Below are 17,118 nucleotides of genomic sequence, written 5' to 3'. Positions count from 1 at the left end.
TGCATGCATGCGAGAGAAATTGCACTGGCTTACATCCATGCGGATTCAAACTGAAGGGGGATATAGAAGTACACACTAACTGATGAATACGTACACACAGTTATCCAAACACTGACTCTTTGGGCAGAGCGCCACTATGGTTTTGGCTGTCAGTGAAGGGCAAGCAACATGAATTGCCCTGACCAAAGAAATGTATCCCTGATCACTCCCATATGCGCCTGGCCTTACATTTATATCACGTTTCAGCGCTCCCTCTCTGAGGGCTCGAGAAATTTAGGTCAGGATGGAAGGATAAGCAAGAAAAGACAAGCAGTGAGCAGCAGGAGTCAGGCGCTGAATGAAGAATAGACCAATTTTTACTGTGGAGCTGACTTTAGCTTTTTTTTTCTTTTCTTTTTTCTCCTCCAAAAGCCTACAAAGCAAAGAGTTGCACATGTGTTCAATCAAAGAGTACTGCTTTAGAGGCCTTACTTCTACTGACACCACGGGGGAAAGACGAAGAAAAATGAAAACGTCTTTGAGGTGAAGCGACTGGGCGAAGCTTTCACCACCTGCACGTCCGCTCCACCTTCGAATCAACAAGTGGCTTATTACAGGAGCTGCGCCTGGATGGGTTTAGGAAACTGGCTTTATATCTAAGAATTTAATAGACATCACGTGTATTGTTAAGGCAGAATAAGGAACCATTGATAATATTTGGGTCAAATAGGGACTGGAGAAAATAAGGTCTAGTAGATTCTAGCACCACAATATTATAAATGTTGAGGACAATTGTTGAGGATAATGGTTCTACATCTGAACAGAAGCGTTGTTAGCTATATTTACTACACCATCCGCCCATTTTCTGTATTCCAGTTGTTCTTGAAGGGTTGCAGGCTGCCACTCCATCGCAAGAGATAAATCGCTAAGTCGTTTTATTTTTGACAATTTCATTTGGATTAACAGCCATACACATGATTTGGCAGAAAGCCCATTATTTCACAAGAATTTTCTACAATTATTTTGAGTTTTATTGATGCTTTCCAACATGCAACTCACTAGAAATCTGTAGATGCAGCCAATTTCAGGAAGTGTTGCTATTCTCATAATTATTCACTGTAGGGCAGTAAATAATCATTGTACACATTTAAACAATGTGTAAAGTTTCAGTGAAATTCAGTCAAAAATTAATATATCTTGAGACTACAAGTGAACGTGTTTTATGTTTGTTGCTTTATAGCTAGACTTGTTTTAGCAGAGATTGACAAGCAGAATAAACACAGGAGAACGAGCAACACAATCAATCACTGTATCATACGCAAATAATATAACAGTCTCTGTCTGTGTGTACCACTTACGTTTTCATTGGTACTTCTATGGATTTAACAACTAAAACAAAAATAACAACACAAACAAAATTCTGTTTCTAACTACATTAATTTCTCCCTTGCTGATGTCCAAGAAGCATTTTGTTTGTAGTGTGCGATCTCTACACCTGGAGGTTTTAAAGACATGGCAGATATATGTCTCCATCCATTAGCACAGTACACACTTACTATAGTTTTAAGAATATTACATTTTCTTTTGTGTAAACTAAAACACAGAGTACCTATATGTTTTAACATTTTTGCATAATTCACAATTTTTTTTTGGACGTTCCAAAGTATTGTTGAAACGCGCAATTTTAAACTTGTAAGACTCCAGGCCTAGACGAGGTATACAGGACTCAGCCAGGACTATGTGTAGAATTACACATTTACATCTTTAGTTAATCTAAAAACTAAGTAGCAAGCCTCTCCACTGGAACCAACAAAAGAGTTTACATTACTTTTCTTTCTTTTGTTCATGATATAATAATAATATCTGATGAGATTCTGGGGTGGGATAAAATGCAGCGTACTCAGCACTAAGTGGGGGAATTGCACATTTTATGAATGTCCAATTCCCCTTACTGCACATTTATATGAAAAAAATAGAACATTTAATCATTTTGGAAGTGTGTCATACCTGTTTCAGAACGGGTAAAAGCTGAGACAAAAAAAAATCTAACTTTAGTTGGATTTGCATTAAATATTCTGCTTTTGAATGCAGAGTGCAGAAGCGTTCAGATCGACCTCCTGTGACTTACTCTGTAGCACACACTGCACTCACTCGGCTGTTTTCACAGGCAAACTCAGCACTGTTGGTTCTGGTCAAATCGCAGTGGAGGACTGTGTTTGCCTTAGACACAAATGTAGTGATGAAACACAGCAAGAGTTAGGAGAGGTAACAGAGCCCCCCGAAAACCAGCAGAGGTGGTCCTCTGGCCGCTAAAAGCTGGCTTCCAGTCAGACCAAAGCTCAAGATGAGGGAAAGGCGAGGAAACGGACGGGTGATGGACTCGCCAAAAAGGAGAAGGCTCTAACTTTTATTTTACAACTGATCAGAGGAAGGGGTTAGAGAACGAGGTGGGAATGGTGCTTGTGGCTGAGTCGAGACTGTAGCTCTTCTCTACTTTAGTATTTGGTAATTTCAATTGCTAAGAAAAAAACGATTAAGCAGTCTCAGTGCTGTCAGGTCTAGTTTACATTTATAACTTGTTCTTACTTATCCTATCTGAGGATGTAAAAGAAGGATTTTAGTAATGTCAGTTTGAAACAAAATGATAACTGTAACATTTAATAAATAACATAAACTAATCTAAATGCATTTTTAGTATAAGCTAAGAAAAATAAGTGGCACATTTTGGGAAAATATCATGGTAATATCTTGCTCTTTTTCTCCCAACAGAAACAGTAAAACTTTGCTTCATGAGGATAAAAAAGCATAATCTTTCACGGGTGTAAGGAATGAGGAATTGCCATTTAAAATTCAGGGTGGAGTATCCCCTTTAGGCAAAACTGGCAGAGCTCCAGCAGCTTACCCTTATTTTTACACGTGCTGCCTCCACGCCTGCTGGCTGCCCTGCGATAGACACCTGTTAACAATAAAAAATATGAAAATGATTTAGACGGTTTTGGCAGCAATCAAAACTTGATAATGCCAGAAATTTAGTGCGTCAATCTGTACAAAGCTAATTCTTTCCTGTAGTAGCTTCAATGTTGCATGATTGGCTACAACTCAGGTAATTGAGTTTTCAACAACAAGTCAAGGAGAGAGTTAGATTCAGAACAGTTACATTTTCAACAGTATTTTCAGAGGAAACAGGTAAATATATATTTTCAACACTGTTATTTATGACTCAAACACAGAAATGGTTTGAAATTCATTCTAGCACGATTGATAATCAAACCCTGATGGTCAATTTTTGAAATGTAGCAAAAAAGAACACGGGATTCTGTCAGAGATACAAAACAAACAAACAAACAAACAAACAAACAAACAAACAAACAAACAAACAAACAAACATCACTGATTTATCAACCTGTCTATATCTCCTTATCAACCCCTCCGTCACTCTCAGGACTGGGAACATATCTGCAAGGTTCAGCTGACTCTGAAAGTGTTCGGCGTCAGAGAAAATGAAAAAGAGAGTGCTTAAAGGGGCCTAGCCCTTGAAGGGAGTCGTCTTGCTGCTAATCAGCCAATGCTTGCATCATCAGGGAACAACTGGAGGGGATTGAGCACTACATGAGTTCAGAGCATTGAGAGGTTTAACGGTGCCAAACACTCAAACTGTACTGGGCTGCAGAGATCAGACTTGAACTTTTTAAATAATGGATGGACTTCCCAGTGGGTTATATAACGACGCACTGGAGACTAGCTGGTAAAAGACGCAAATGTGATGCTTGGCTTAGTGCTATACTTCAGCAGGAAATGCAGCAGGATCCAGCCTGACTCCCTCTGTAACCGCCAGTAATCACAGGACACTGGACAGACACTGGACAGACACTACACAAACGATCCAGCCTGGTGTCTTATGACAATTAGCACAGGAAACAAAAGCCTACACTCACAGATCGACTTAACAACCCACCACTGGACTGTGCTATCGGATGACATTTTTGGCTCACGGGATAAAAAAGTGAACAATTCTCAAACCTGGTTGCTTTTCTCCGCCTGGTTGTTCCTGTTCGAGTCAGGAAAATGGATATGGCACCCCGTCTCCTCCATCACCCTCTTGATGTTATTCCCGCCTTTGCCGATGACATGCGAGTGCTCTGTGTGGGAAACGTCCATCTTCAGCGTCACCCTGTTGCTCTAATGTGCAGAAACACAGAGATGCATACTGTAGAAAAGTAACTTTGAGCTACATATAAAAAAAAAATTATATACACAGCATTAATGCAGATTATCAGAAACACCCCTAATTTATCTCTAAAATAAACTTTACTCCAAAGAGATCTTATTTCAATTTCCATGTTTTGCTAAATACTTGCATAAATTAATTCATAAAAATGAGCAACACGAGGAGGATTAAGAAATCAATCAATTATCCAATATTTGAGTCAAATCTACTGGACTAAAACAACCGTTTAGTGACAAAAAAACATGTAAAAGTGTGCAAGCAAAACTAAATCTGCACAAATACATTTTTTCCTCTAGGAGGCGCTACAGTGCAGCGCTCCAGATAAGCAAAAGTCTGTGTTGTTATGGCAAAGAAGATAAATACAAACGCTAAAATCCATGACAACATAGATATAGGAGCATTGGGCATGACTGCAGACTAGTCAGTGTGCAATATGTTATTTGAACTGCAGTAAAATACATTTGAAGCCAAAAAAAAAAACAGAAAGGGAAGGGAAAAAATAAAGAGTTTAACTTTACCTTTGTGTCAAGGACAGACATGATTCTGTCTTTAGCTTCCCTCACGTTATCTCGTTTCCCGCACACCTTGATGTGTGGATCTGAAACAAAGACACAAAGTGTTGTTATTTAGTGGGAAGGTGTCGGCGCCGATAAGGACTAATGACAGAAAGCGAAAGAAAGAGACAACTTAAAGCCCCTTCAACAAAAGATGACTGCATTTATCAGCAAATTAGTGAGTTTAGGAGAAAAGCTCTGCAAGAATAATTGCTGTTTTGATATGTGCAATCTAGATGAAGTCTGCAAGCAGTCAGACGGCTCCCTGTGGAAGTGGATTGGTGCCATTTGTCGCTCTTTATAGTGCGCTCAAAAAACTGCCTGTCATGTAAAGCACTGCAAAAACAGAGTGACATCTTCATTTTCTGCACATTCTTGTCTCAAAAGCCAGGAAGCTAACTTAAGATTAATTACTTTTCAACCTTTTTTTTTGTTTTGTTTTGTTTTTTTTTTTGCAAATTTTGATCAAAACCAATTTATGACTTGATTTTCATATTTTATTCCACAACCAATCACTTAGAAGAGAATAAATAGGGTGAGAAAAAAATACAACCAAATCAGATGTATCTGACAGAAAGTGGAATGTTTCTAAATTTGCAAGCAGGCATTCATAATCACCTGGCTGGGTGGTTGCGGTTTTATTAGTTGTTTTGTGCAAAGTGAAACACTGCGGGTTTACTTTTGCCACTTGAGTGTTCCAAGATAAAGTTCAAAAAGAGAGGCTACTGGGTTCTTTGTTTCATTTTCAACAATATTACACAACACATCTAATTTCAGAATAATTGCAACACATCCACAGTGGGCTCCTGTACAGCAGGGAAAGTAAACCTGAGCACTCGTGCATTGTTTTATTAACGTACTGTTCTGCTTTGTTGCTAAACACAAGGATAGCTATTGATGGAATCTGAAAGACAGTGAGCAGCAAATATTTGTCAACCAGATGACAACACTGAGGCCAACCTGGGCTTATTTAGCACTTTAGCATAGGCCAATCATTTTGTGAAACGCTGGATTAAAGTTGTAATCCATGCAAAAGGAGCAACGACCACATAGACACGCTTATTAAACTGAGTTTTGTGTTCTTCTATTAGCTGTAGTCAATAATCATAAAAATTAACTGACAAAAATGTCTCAATGTGTATTTAATCTATATGAAATCAGACTTGTTTTATTGAATTATTTAATACGTTACCTGATGATATTCTAACTTATTGCTCTTGTAGGTGTTTCGAACAGAAGAGCGTGCAAACAGAGCTTTATTTGGAAGAAACAAACAGTGCTCCCTCAGCTAAAAAAAAAAAAAAAAAAAAGAGAAAGTAACGATTCCCAGCTTAGGCTCAAAACCGCCCAATTTCTACATGTTTCCCTTTTGCAAATGCAAAAGCACACAAACACAGACCTGTAGAAAGAGGACAAATTACTCTGCACCCTCACAGCCCATTTGCCCATGTTTAAACTGTGCTGAGTAGCAGGAAGCCCACCAAAGCCCCTCTTCCAGGAATGCCCCTCCCCATGTAGACAAAAACACCCCAGGACTCGGATTTACAGTACGAGCTGCACATCAAGCTCAGTAAATCACATTTATTGGTTCAGCTTCACAGTTGCATGTTGTCCGTCTCAAAGAGGGCAGGACTGGTAAAAAATCTAAAGGACAAGTCAGAAAACTGCAAAAAACAAAAACAACACATTTTATCAAGAATATGTAACACATGAGTGAAATCATAAAACAGCCTAGGGAGAACAAAGAAACACGGAGTGAAAAAAACACAAAGAGCCATTGGAGAGTTTTCACAGCCTCACTGCTGATTCCAGGCAGTTTTCCCATCATTTGGCTGTTGCTGTAAACAACCCAAAAGCTCTCAATTTTCTCCTGCAAAACTTACTTTGACCATTAGGGGGAGTCTGGCTCCTCCAAGTGTCCACCAACTAACCTGCAGAGCACATCTGGCAAACATTAGCCAGCCTAAACGAGTGTTGCAGTCGTGATGTTGAACACCCCCACATTTCTGGAGTGCGTTAGTTTTTTTTTTTCTCCCCCTCCTCTCTTTTAAGGTGATTGATTGTGGAATAAAAAATGAACACCTTAAGTCATAATTTGGTTCACACGACAGCTATGAAAACAAACAACAACAAGGGCTGGACTCGCAGCTGAGGACAGTTAGCCTTTTCATTTGCACGCAGCTTCGCTTGACAGAGGAGAAACCTTTTGACCCAGAATTCTCTGCTGGCAAAGCTGAAGGATTTTTTTTTTCCAGCTACATTAGAAAATACCACACAAATGAAGAGAATTAAGAGCGTTTGGCTTGGCCTTTTCCATTCAAAAACATCTGCGGAAACAGAGAAAGTTCCAGTTGGCGTCGCGGAAGGGCTATTAAAAATGATTTTCATATAAAAACAAAGAATAGCCCCTGAAAAATCGAATCTAAATATGATCAGATGAGTTAACGATTTGGTCAGAATGCTTTTTATTTATTTATTTATTTTTTATGAGGAAGACAGGCATGAGTCCACACTGTATTAAATCACTGGCAGTGTGCTTCTTCTGATAGCTAGCTCCTCAGGCTACCGACTGGACTTATCACACTTTTGCAGGTTGCAGAGATTACTTCCTGCAGGTGATAAATGAAATAGAGAGGCTGCTTTTCTTTGGATAAAGTGCCAGACTGAATGTGGAGAGGTTGCAAACATACAATTCCCATCAATTGAGATGGGATCCTGTATATTAACACCACATGGCAGAGGAAACACTGCCACAGAATTCCAGGGAAATAAGCAGAGCTATGAAAAGCACGACTTTAGATTAAAATAGTTAAAAACACATTTCAGCACCAGAGAAACGGCTGAGTCGTCTGTTACTTTAAGGGCTGAGCAATTGAGGTCTGTGTTTTATTTGTTATGACATGATGAGAAACAAATGCGGTGACGATCTTTGCCTTAAGTAATTTAAGTAATTTTAAATGTGGCTTCTATAACATTTAAAATACCAGTCAATAGTAATGTACTAATTATGGCTGTTATGTGCACATTTATTATGTATTTATGACGTTGTTTCTCCAAATAAAATATACTAAAAGGAATTAATAACAGCAGTAGTAAAAGTATTACGTGACAGTTTTAATAATCAATAAATTAGAATATTAGTGAAAAGTTGATCAGCTCAGTTACTCAAACCTTCTGATTATTTGATGCTTACATCTAATAAAAACACAACATTTAATATGAGAGCAATAAGAAGCATCTCAATACAAAAAGGTGGGGCTTAATGAAAGGTTTAATGTTTAATACCTTAAAGGCTGATATTTTCAAAAGATACTTTTAATCTGTGCTAATTTATTATGATGTATGGTTATCTGTTTCAGACAAGGTTTTGTCTTCAGAAAAAGCCAAAAAAAATAAAAATAAAATAAAGACACCCCTATTAAAAAAGAGAGATAACTTGCATGAAAAATGGTAAAATAATAATAAAAAACATATTTAAATGAAACCATGGGAATTACTGTAACACAAAGAATGATAGCACTTCCAAAGAAATAGACGTTGAACCACAAGTGAACAGGAAGTGTTAACTGTTAGAAACCAGAGTGTCGGCATTAACGTTGTTATTTTTGTCTTTATAAGCAGCAATTAACAAGGTTTATAGATTTGAGAGCTGTCTTTAAATAAAGTATGTTTGGGACAAATTGCAGCAAAACAATAATTACTTAAATAGGTGTAAAATATGTTATTTTGAGTATTCCTAAGGTCTGTATTGTATCGATTTGCAGAAAACTGTCATTGGCTGCTGTGTCATTAGTAGAGCTAACAAATAACATTTGTATGTAAATGTAAACAAATTCACGATGCTTTAACCTACTTCTTTATCTAATATGTTAAATTTTTCATCTTATGTTTTTATTTTGTGAAGCACTTTGAACTTGCCTTGTAGTTGAAATGTGCTGCACAAATAACTTTTTGTCCCTCCTACAATGTCAATACTTTATTCTCCAGAAGCCGTTACGACTCTAATTATGCAAATGAAATAAGATGAGAAGATGAAAAGTTAAGGCCAATATTTACTTCACAGGACAGAGAAAATAGTTGTTTTTACCATGCTTTTTTTTTTTTTTGAAGAATGATCCTTGCTAGCAAGAACTTTGTCCTTGTCCTTGCATCCAGTCTTGAGTAAAAGTAACGTCTCCCTTCTGATGGAGCGTTCATTAGCCTTTCAACATTCGGCTAAAAGTTAGCTTTTAGCCGAATGTAGCTGCCTCCTTTTAGTTAGGCAGCTAATAGAGAACAGAAAAGGCTGAGAGCAAATTGCATAATGTCCCTCTGCATGTAGTTACGACAAAACTAGCTTCAAAGAAGTTTTAAAACCTTAAAAAAATTCCATAATGTTTTTTATAATACAGCAAAGTAGCTACAGCAAAACTTGACAGCAGTTACTTTTAAAGTAGCCCGAGTTGTTGAACAGCCAAAGATCCCACAGTTTTTAATGTCACAGCAACCGAATACAGATTTAATAACGTCATTTTAAACTCAAATTTTGCGTGAAATGTTATGTAAGCATCAAAAAAAATAATTCTGTCATTTCCTCTAGTGAATGCCCTTTCTCTTGATCTCGGCATATAAAAGCTAAGTGGAAGCTAATGGGCTTTCTCGACCTCTTCCTTTCCTTCCTTTGCTCCCCAAGTCGTTCGAGCACTGGGACGGTTCCCCACGTCTCTTTGCTCAAACCAATCATAAGATAACCAAGTGATTCCCCCACAAGTTTTCCTCCTTGCTGCTTTTCTTGGTTTCAACAACACAGCCAGAAACATGGACAAATAAAAATCCTGGGACAAAATTGAAAGTATTCTCACTTTGTCCACATGTAACATCTCCCAGTCGGTATAGGATGCAGGTTTTTGTGAATGAAGGGACGCTTAGCGTGAACGAAGGGTCATGTACGTATGAACTGCCAGGACTTAAAGTTGATTATGTATCAGAGAGGAAAAATGTTAAAGAATCCCCCCCGTAATCCCTTCAGCATTTGTCTGAGCCGACTAACTGAGGAAGTTACATGATGTCAGTGGATCGCACATCTGGTTCGAAGACTAGCGCTGGCAATTCTCCTGGGGGAAACAAAGCGGGCACAGCTACACCTATTCCTCCACCCCCCGTTTTCCTCCTCCGCAGTCCCTCCCTCCCGGAAGAGCTTTAAATAACCATGCGAATCTTTTATTGGTAACAGAATGCTGGAGCAACTTTACCAATAAACACGAGAGCTTCGACTCCCACACCTCCGCCTACGCAGGAGAAAGAAAGGAAAAAAAACAAAGAAAAAGTCCTGCGTGCAGATGAAGTTATTAGCTTGCGAGGAATGGAAAACATGTAAGCTTTCATCTGTGCAAATGGCTCAATTAGCTTTTTACTTAAGAATGCAAGTGTAATGTAAAAATACGTCCCTCTCATCCATCTGATTCCAATAGCTTTGTCCGAGACATCCGGCTAAAACAACACTGACTGTTAAAATAAACTCTTAAATAAAAATAAATAAAAAAAATAAATAAACAAAACATGTCAAGATGTAACATTTTTGAAATTCAATCTAATCTAGCTACTGACTGTTATATGTTATATTTGTTTTCAATAAATGACATAATCAGCATGAAAATGGGAGCATTAGACAACAACAATGGCATCAAATAAAATTCCTCTCTCATATTTAGGGTCTTATCTATGTAAAACCAGGTTGTAAAAAGTTAGGATTTCTAAGCAGCTAAGACTTTGTCAAATGGCTCTTATGTTTTAAAATCCTGTTAGTAAAATACCAGCATAGCATTTTACATATTTGCTAAATCTTACATATTTGCTATCTCACATAGCAAATATGTAAGATAACAAGATGTTCAACTTCAGAAACTAATCTGCACGTCTCTCAAGTAAACATATTCATACCAGAGGAAAGCCACATATTTTACGAGCTCATTTTATGAGCTCAGCACATCAGACACAAACATCCACAAACAGAAGAGGCATGGCAGAAACAACATCCAAGTAAAGACTAACACATTGCTCTGGTCTTTGACATGACTTCAGAACAACAGGTCATAATCAGGGCATCAACAATAAAAAAAAAAATATATATATTTTTCACTCGGTCAGTGAACCGGTCATTTCAAAAAGCTCTACCTTCCATGAGCGTCGGATGTGTCAGTGTGGAAGCCTTTCACTGAACAATACAAATAAAATCAGAGGGCACACGAGGGGGATAATAACTATGTAAGCTTCAAGGAAACATGCATTTTTGCAGCTTTCTTTTACAGTGCAACCTGCTGCTCAAACTAGAAGCCCAGTAGCCCACGAACTGGAGCAATTTGTTTTGAATTTATAGCGACAGAAAAAGAAAGCTCTTTAAACTGTCAATTCAGCCACGGCGGAGGCGAAAACAAAGATTTAGAAGGCCGTTAATCACAGTCCCACAGCGATAACAAGAACGGGAGAGAACAAGTGTAACCTGTACCTAGAAGAAGGCAGAAGGTTACATTTTTGATAATAAGTTTAAACTCATGAGCAAACTCATGAAAAGTATGAGTTATATCCAAATGCATTGGAAAAAATAGCATAGTGGTGTTATTTTTTCTGGAAAACTCGTTGATATGTGGTTTAGCTCTGTTTTTACTCTTCTAAAAATGTTTTCTCACATAAAACCTACATCCTGGTCGCAGAATATTGTGAAATGATCGATAATGAAGTTCCTGCCTAAACTGAATTCCTGAAACATAACATGTGATTCTTTGTTCAAGTAAACATGTGCATTTATTATACTAACTATAATGTAGCGTCAGACTGTGACTCAGTAACAATAAGTACTTAGGATAAATGACTCTGTTCTACATTAGGAACAAAAAAAACAAAAACCTCCAGATCATTGTCCTGATTTCCATTTACGAACAAACCACTCCAGTTTCAAGGCGGACATTTTCGGCCAAGGTGAGTTTGAATCCCTGCTACCATTTCAACAGCTTTCAAAGTCACCATCTTGTCCAAAGGGAATAATAATCCCACAAAAACATTTTTACCTTTTTTGGACTTGGCTCCAATTTTCAGTTTGGAAGGCCAGGCTATCTGTGTTTGGGTCTCATCCATGATCTGGAAAAGAGTGAAAATAGGAAGATATTAGTTCATCATACACACAATGACATTAGCAGACACCGCGTGTTGGAAAGATGCAAGGAAACTGTGTCTAACTGAGTAAAATGACGATGAGCACAGGACTGGTAAAATACCCAAAGAGTCAGAGAAGCTACGGGATCTATTACTAGATTTCACTTTGAACCTATTTGCTGAATCAGGGTGATTTTTTTCCAGACATACATTTCTGCTCACGGTTCAAATTCATCCCACCAAAAATGAAAAGGAAAAAGGAAATCAAAAGAGAGAGGACTTTTAGGTTTGGAACTAAAAAAAGGAAGAAAGAAAAAAAAAAAGACATCTTTATGAGAAGAACCCTTTGAGAAATCTAACCAAGAGCATATGCTAGAGTGGTTTAAGAAAACAAACAGCAGGAAGTGGGAATAAAAAGAGTAAGAAGGTGTTCGGGAGGCACTTGGGTTTCTTAATAAACTCCCGCTTGTCTTTTCGAGCAATAAGAAGTTCACCTCGACTGGATTAACAGCTGCAATCCATAAACAACACTCTTCGGAAGAAGCTCGTCCTAAGAAGGGGTTAATCTAAGTGGAGAGGGGGAAAAAAACAAAACAAAACAAAAGAAAAACACCACAAGAAAAAAAAGAAAAGAAAAGGAATGATCGCTGTGTCCTAATGGCTTTGTCCTGCTCAAGACGTTCCATCCTTGTTTTCGCAAATGTCCTGCAGTCTTTTGTTTATTTTTATAATTTCCAGGGGTTTGTGCTTTCGGGGTGGAGAAGATATGAATTTCTCAAAGTTCTCGAAGTCCCGGCCACGTGACGAAGCGCTGGAGGAGCGTGTCAAGCCGTTACAACACAGCCAGCCACCACTTAATATATCTCAGTGGACAACTGCATTGAGCCATAAGATAAACAGTGCAAGTCAGATGGACGCGAGTGTGCATTAAGCCCCATTAGCGCTCCCTGCAGATGTGCAAGCTTATTAACACGGACAGGAAATCCAAAACGAGACGACTTTCCTCTTGTTTATTAATTTCAGTGCCAGGATAACGTGTTGTAGCTCGCAGCTGGTGCCAAACACCCGAAAAGGTATGTGTTTAATTTCTCCACATGGCCCTCTGGAAGCGGCGGGGTCTGTTTGGGATCCTTTGAAATAAAGTTTGACAACTTGTCCACTGCCACCCGCGCCCACCTGAGAAACGGAGAGTGAGCTCTGCAAAAAGGTCCAACACATGCGTTTCTTCGTTCTGCAGCTTTACGCTCTGAGTCTGTGATGGTTGACTGGAAGCCCTTTCAAGCCTCACTGGTTTCCTACATCCCAGCCCTATAATCACATATAAAAATGGACAAGCTAGCTCATCAGCTCGACAAAAAAAATAAGGCGACGTTCAATCTTTCGAACAGGCTCGGTAAAAAAAATTGGCGTTTTTTAAGAGGTTACAAAACAAAAACAACAAGTGAGCGTTGGTTCTGATTTGAAACACAACAACATTCATCTGAAACGCATTAAAGCAAATTAATGCAAGACAATAAATTTCTTGCGCAACACATTAGCACAACAAATGCCTTTAATAATGTGAGATGTTCTTGTTTTGTTTTTCCAGCTTTGGCTTTATCCCATTTCCTAACATGGATTCAGATCTTGACTTTGACTGAGCCACACATGAAAATGCTCAAGTTCAGCAGCTCTGAAGCCTTCACAGGACATTTCTATCTCTCGTGAGTTTACAACATATTCATAGAGACTGTGTACTATTGCACTTATTTCTAAAGGCAATTGGCTCTATTGGATTTCATTTAGCGGTATCAGACTAAGCAAAGATGAAAACAAATGCGTGGCACTCTTTTCAGATTTACTTTGCAAAAACATCTGAAAACTACGTTTCACTCCTACTTTCTGCTGGTCCATCACACAGAATCTGAACAAAACGCGGTAAAGTTTGTGGTCTTAATTTGAGAAAATGTTGAAAATATCAATGGCTAGGGGTATTTTGACTGAGCAATCTATGCTTTCACAGATCAGCATTTATTTGTTCTGATGAAGCAATCACAAAATTGATTCCTTGTGAAATAAAACTCAATGAAAATAAAGCCAAATTCGCTTTATTTGGCTTTGAAGTTGAATGAGCAGGTAAAATATTGATCCATCAGTCGACTACCAAAATAACCACTGCATAAAGATGTACAATGTTGCCATCCCTTCTCTCTGTAGAGTTTTTTTTTTCTTGCTGCAATAAAATCAATGACTTCACATGCAGGCCTGAAACTTTAACCCGATGAGTTTTTTTTTCCCTAACTGGGCACTTGATGTTATCCTGAGGCAGTAATTCTAATCTATTACAGGACACCCACACCGCCGTCGTCTAGTACATGTGAGGAAGCTCAATAAATCACCTCCAGCCCAGAGTGGGACACTAACTGCGCTGACTCAAGTCACGTGTTCGCGCTGACAGCTGGATGTGGTACAAACAAGTGAAAAAAAAAATGGTATTTTGTGCTTAATGATACAAAGGGAAACAAATCCACATCGGTTCATGCTTTTTATTTGTTTATTTTTTTATATTTTCACCTTTTTTTTTGGCTTCAAGTCCTATGACACTGTCTGGGTTTTATCACGGAGGCATTCATTTAGAACACTGCAATTTAACAAAAATATCACTGCAGCCAGTTCTCAGAGGCTGCTGTAATTACGGAGGCAAGGATGGACTAAATATAAAACCATGACTGATTCCGCTTTGAGTTTTAGATTAAATTATGATTGAAAAGTGTGATTTTAAAATTCAAATTTGCTCTTTTTTTTCAAGCTAAGGTAAATTTGAAATAAATAAAAAAACAAAAAAAAGATTTATCATGAAATGACATCACGGCCCTTCGTTTGTATCTTCAAGCACTTGAGTCGTCAACATTTTCTGTAAAAAGGGCTTTGTTCAGAGAAACCCGCTTCCTGTCCAGCTTTGCTGTTTTTGGCAGCGCTCAGCAGATGGGACTGATTTCTGACAGACCACACACCATTTTAAAGGGCTGGATGGCGTTTGTTTTCACGAAGGGCCTTGAAACGGCTAAAGGTATTTAAACAAATTAAGAAACCTATACATTTACTATTCCACACTTCTTCTTTTTTTCCTGCCACTCCACCCTTTTTCCTAACTTGAACAAATACAGACGTTGCTGCGATAGGTTTTCATGGCATCCTACTAACAACACCGATTGGGTAGTTGAGGTTTTGAACAGCAAAGAAGCCTAGAGCGATGTGTAGCATCACAAACGAAGGAAATGTCTAAAAAAGACAGTACATGTAGTCAATGCATGTGACTGGGTAGTCACGGCAGCAAATCGGCATGGCAGCGGCTTGTTTCCTGGACGTTTCTGCAACGGTGCAGCTGTTAGTTCAGCTGGAATGTGTGATCATGGAGCAAAACGGGGAGAGGGCTTTAGTAGAGTGTAAAGCAGAGTTAAGAGGCTAAAGACAGCAGAGCTCGAGGCGGACAGAGCTGACTCAACCGTCCCCTCGAGACTCAACAGCCGTGCCAAGAATCCAAGTGCTAACTCGCAGCTATCGCCTTGTTACCCCTCTTGGCTAGTAATGTTTACATAATTATGAAAAGGCAACACAAATTTACAAGGAGGGAAGATTTGCAAACACCACCGTCGAACATTTAATCAAATATATACACATCCTCGACCAGAGGAAACCTAATTATTTAAGCTGCCAAATTAATATTTCTTTACTTTTCTTCTTAAAAAATAAAAATAAAACAAAAAAACCCCCCGCTGAAAAATAGTGTCAACACAGTCTGTGGCACTCAAATCAAGAAGCACTGCTTGGCCACCAGGTGGGGCAGTTTATATGTTTTCCAGCCATTTCATAGCACAATCAAGTAATTATGTTACATTCAGTTGTTATGAAAATGCATATGACTTAAAAGGAATGTGACTTTGTAATTACGCGTCATAAAATTGGGCCTATGTCTCTTTAATGGCAGCCGCCACTGATCGCGCTGTCCAGTTAGTCTGGACAGTCGCAGTTTGCTGTAGCGCTACTCGACACATTTGACATCAAAAGACTGGTAGAGAACAGCTCATTCATGAAACGATGGACAGGGAACGCACCTGGAGGTCAACTCTACGCACCTCTGTTTATTTTATGTGGCTATCTGCAATTCCAAGAGATTTTCAAGTGGCTATGCACCATTTACCCGTGTATCATGTAGACTACACCACTATTATCAGCAATGCAAGCACATGCAATATTTATTTGAAAGGAAAACTTACAAATATATGCCACACAACATTGTGTGTGCATCTGGTTTAACTCTTTGTAGACTTGTTGTGAATTTGCCTTAAAACAAATCACACTACCAAGGTGACATAATGCATGCCAACAATGCTAGTTGATGTCAACGTCACCCAGGACACTATAAGAGAAACTTTGCTGTCGTTTAGCGTTTAGTCACACTTAGTCAATGATTTAGGATCTGCTTGAGGGGAAAAGCACAAAATATATGTATATATTTTATAGAATTGGAAAGAAATTCACACAGTAAAATATAAACCATATGTATATGGGTATATGTGACATGCAATGTCACAAATACACACTTCAAACCTTAATAAGAACTAGTTAAAGTTAGTATCTCAATGACTTTGACCGAAAATGTTACTGTCCTACTTAAACATTTTCCTTTGCAGTATCAAACAAGCATCAATGCACATATTACTGACATACAGTCTGAATGGATGGTACAAGTAAGGGGATATTTATTAAAGTTCAAGCAGTTTTTTTTGCAAAAACGAGACTGCAAACAGCGATATCCTGACATTTGGCTGCTCTGCCACATCTGAGTTTTCCAGCTAGAACTCTGACTTCAGAAGGAGAGTTGAGTTTCTGACTGGAAATCGACTTCTAAGATTAAGTTTCCGCTAAAATAGTCGCAACTCATTTTTTACCTTTTCTCCTCAGTAATTAAGATCTTGAGTTTTTATTTGAAGTTTAATGGAAGCAGTTAGGAAAAAACAAGACAGCGGGGAAAAACCCATAAAAAAAGGTGGATGTAGTTTTTAGCAGAGAAGGGAAGAGTATACCTGTGCAAAGTGGGTCTACATGTCATCAGTTCTCCAATTCACGTGCAGAATATGGGTCACAAGCGCAGAAAATGTGTGTTTTGCATAAATATCAATGTAAGTGCGGATTGGGCCACAAAACTGTCTGACCTACTTATGTCAGCCTCTCATAATTTCTTGCAGG

General features: G+C 38.4%; 1 protein-coding gene across 1 annotated transcript in view; it reads right to left on the bottom strand.

The window, feature by feature from the left end:
- The window catches only part of bicc1a (BicC family RNA binding protein 1a), a 70,264-nt gene that overhangs the window by 20,485 nt on the left and 32,661 nt on the right, over nucleotides 1-17,118 (bottom strand). Inside the window, exons 3-6 of the mRNA XM_008429252.3 lie at nucleotides 11,805-11,874; nucleotides 4,726-4,805; nucleotides 4,000-4,158; nucleotides 2,882-2,935 (exon numbers count right to left, since the gene is read on the bottom strand). Of these exons, the coding sequence (XP_008427474.1) occupies nucleotides 2,882-2,935; nucleotides 4,000-4,158; nucleotides 4,726-4,805; nucleotides 11,805-11,874 (363 nt within the window). The remainder of the gene's footprint in view (nucleotides 1-2,881; nucleotides 2,936-3,999; nucleotides 4,159-4,725; nucleotides 4,806-11,804; nucleotides 11,875-17,118) is intronic.

The sequence above is a fragment of the Poecilia reticulata genome, chromosome 15 (assembly GCF_904066995.2).
Source record: "Poecilia reticulata chromosome 15, P_reticulata-male-v2, whole genome shotgun sequence".
Classification (NCBI taxonomy): domain Eukaryota; kingdom Metazoa; phylum Chordata; class Actinopteri; order Cyprinodontiformes; family Poeciliidae; genus Poecilia; species Poecilia reticulata.
Note: the sequence above shows the minus strand (reverse complement) of the source record. Positions and strands in the feature narration are given on the sequence as shown.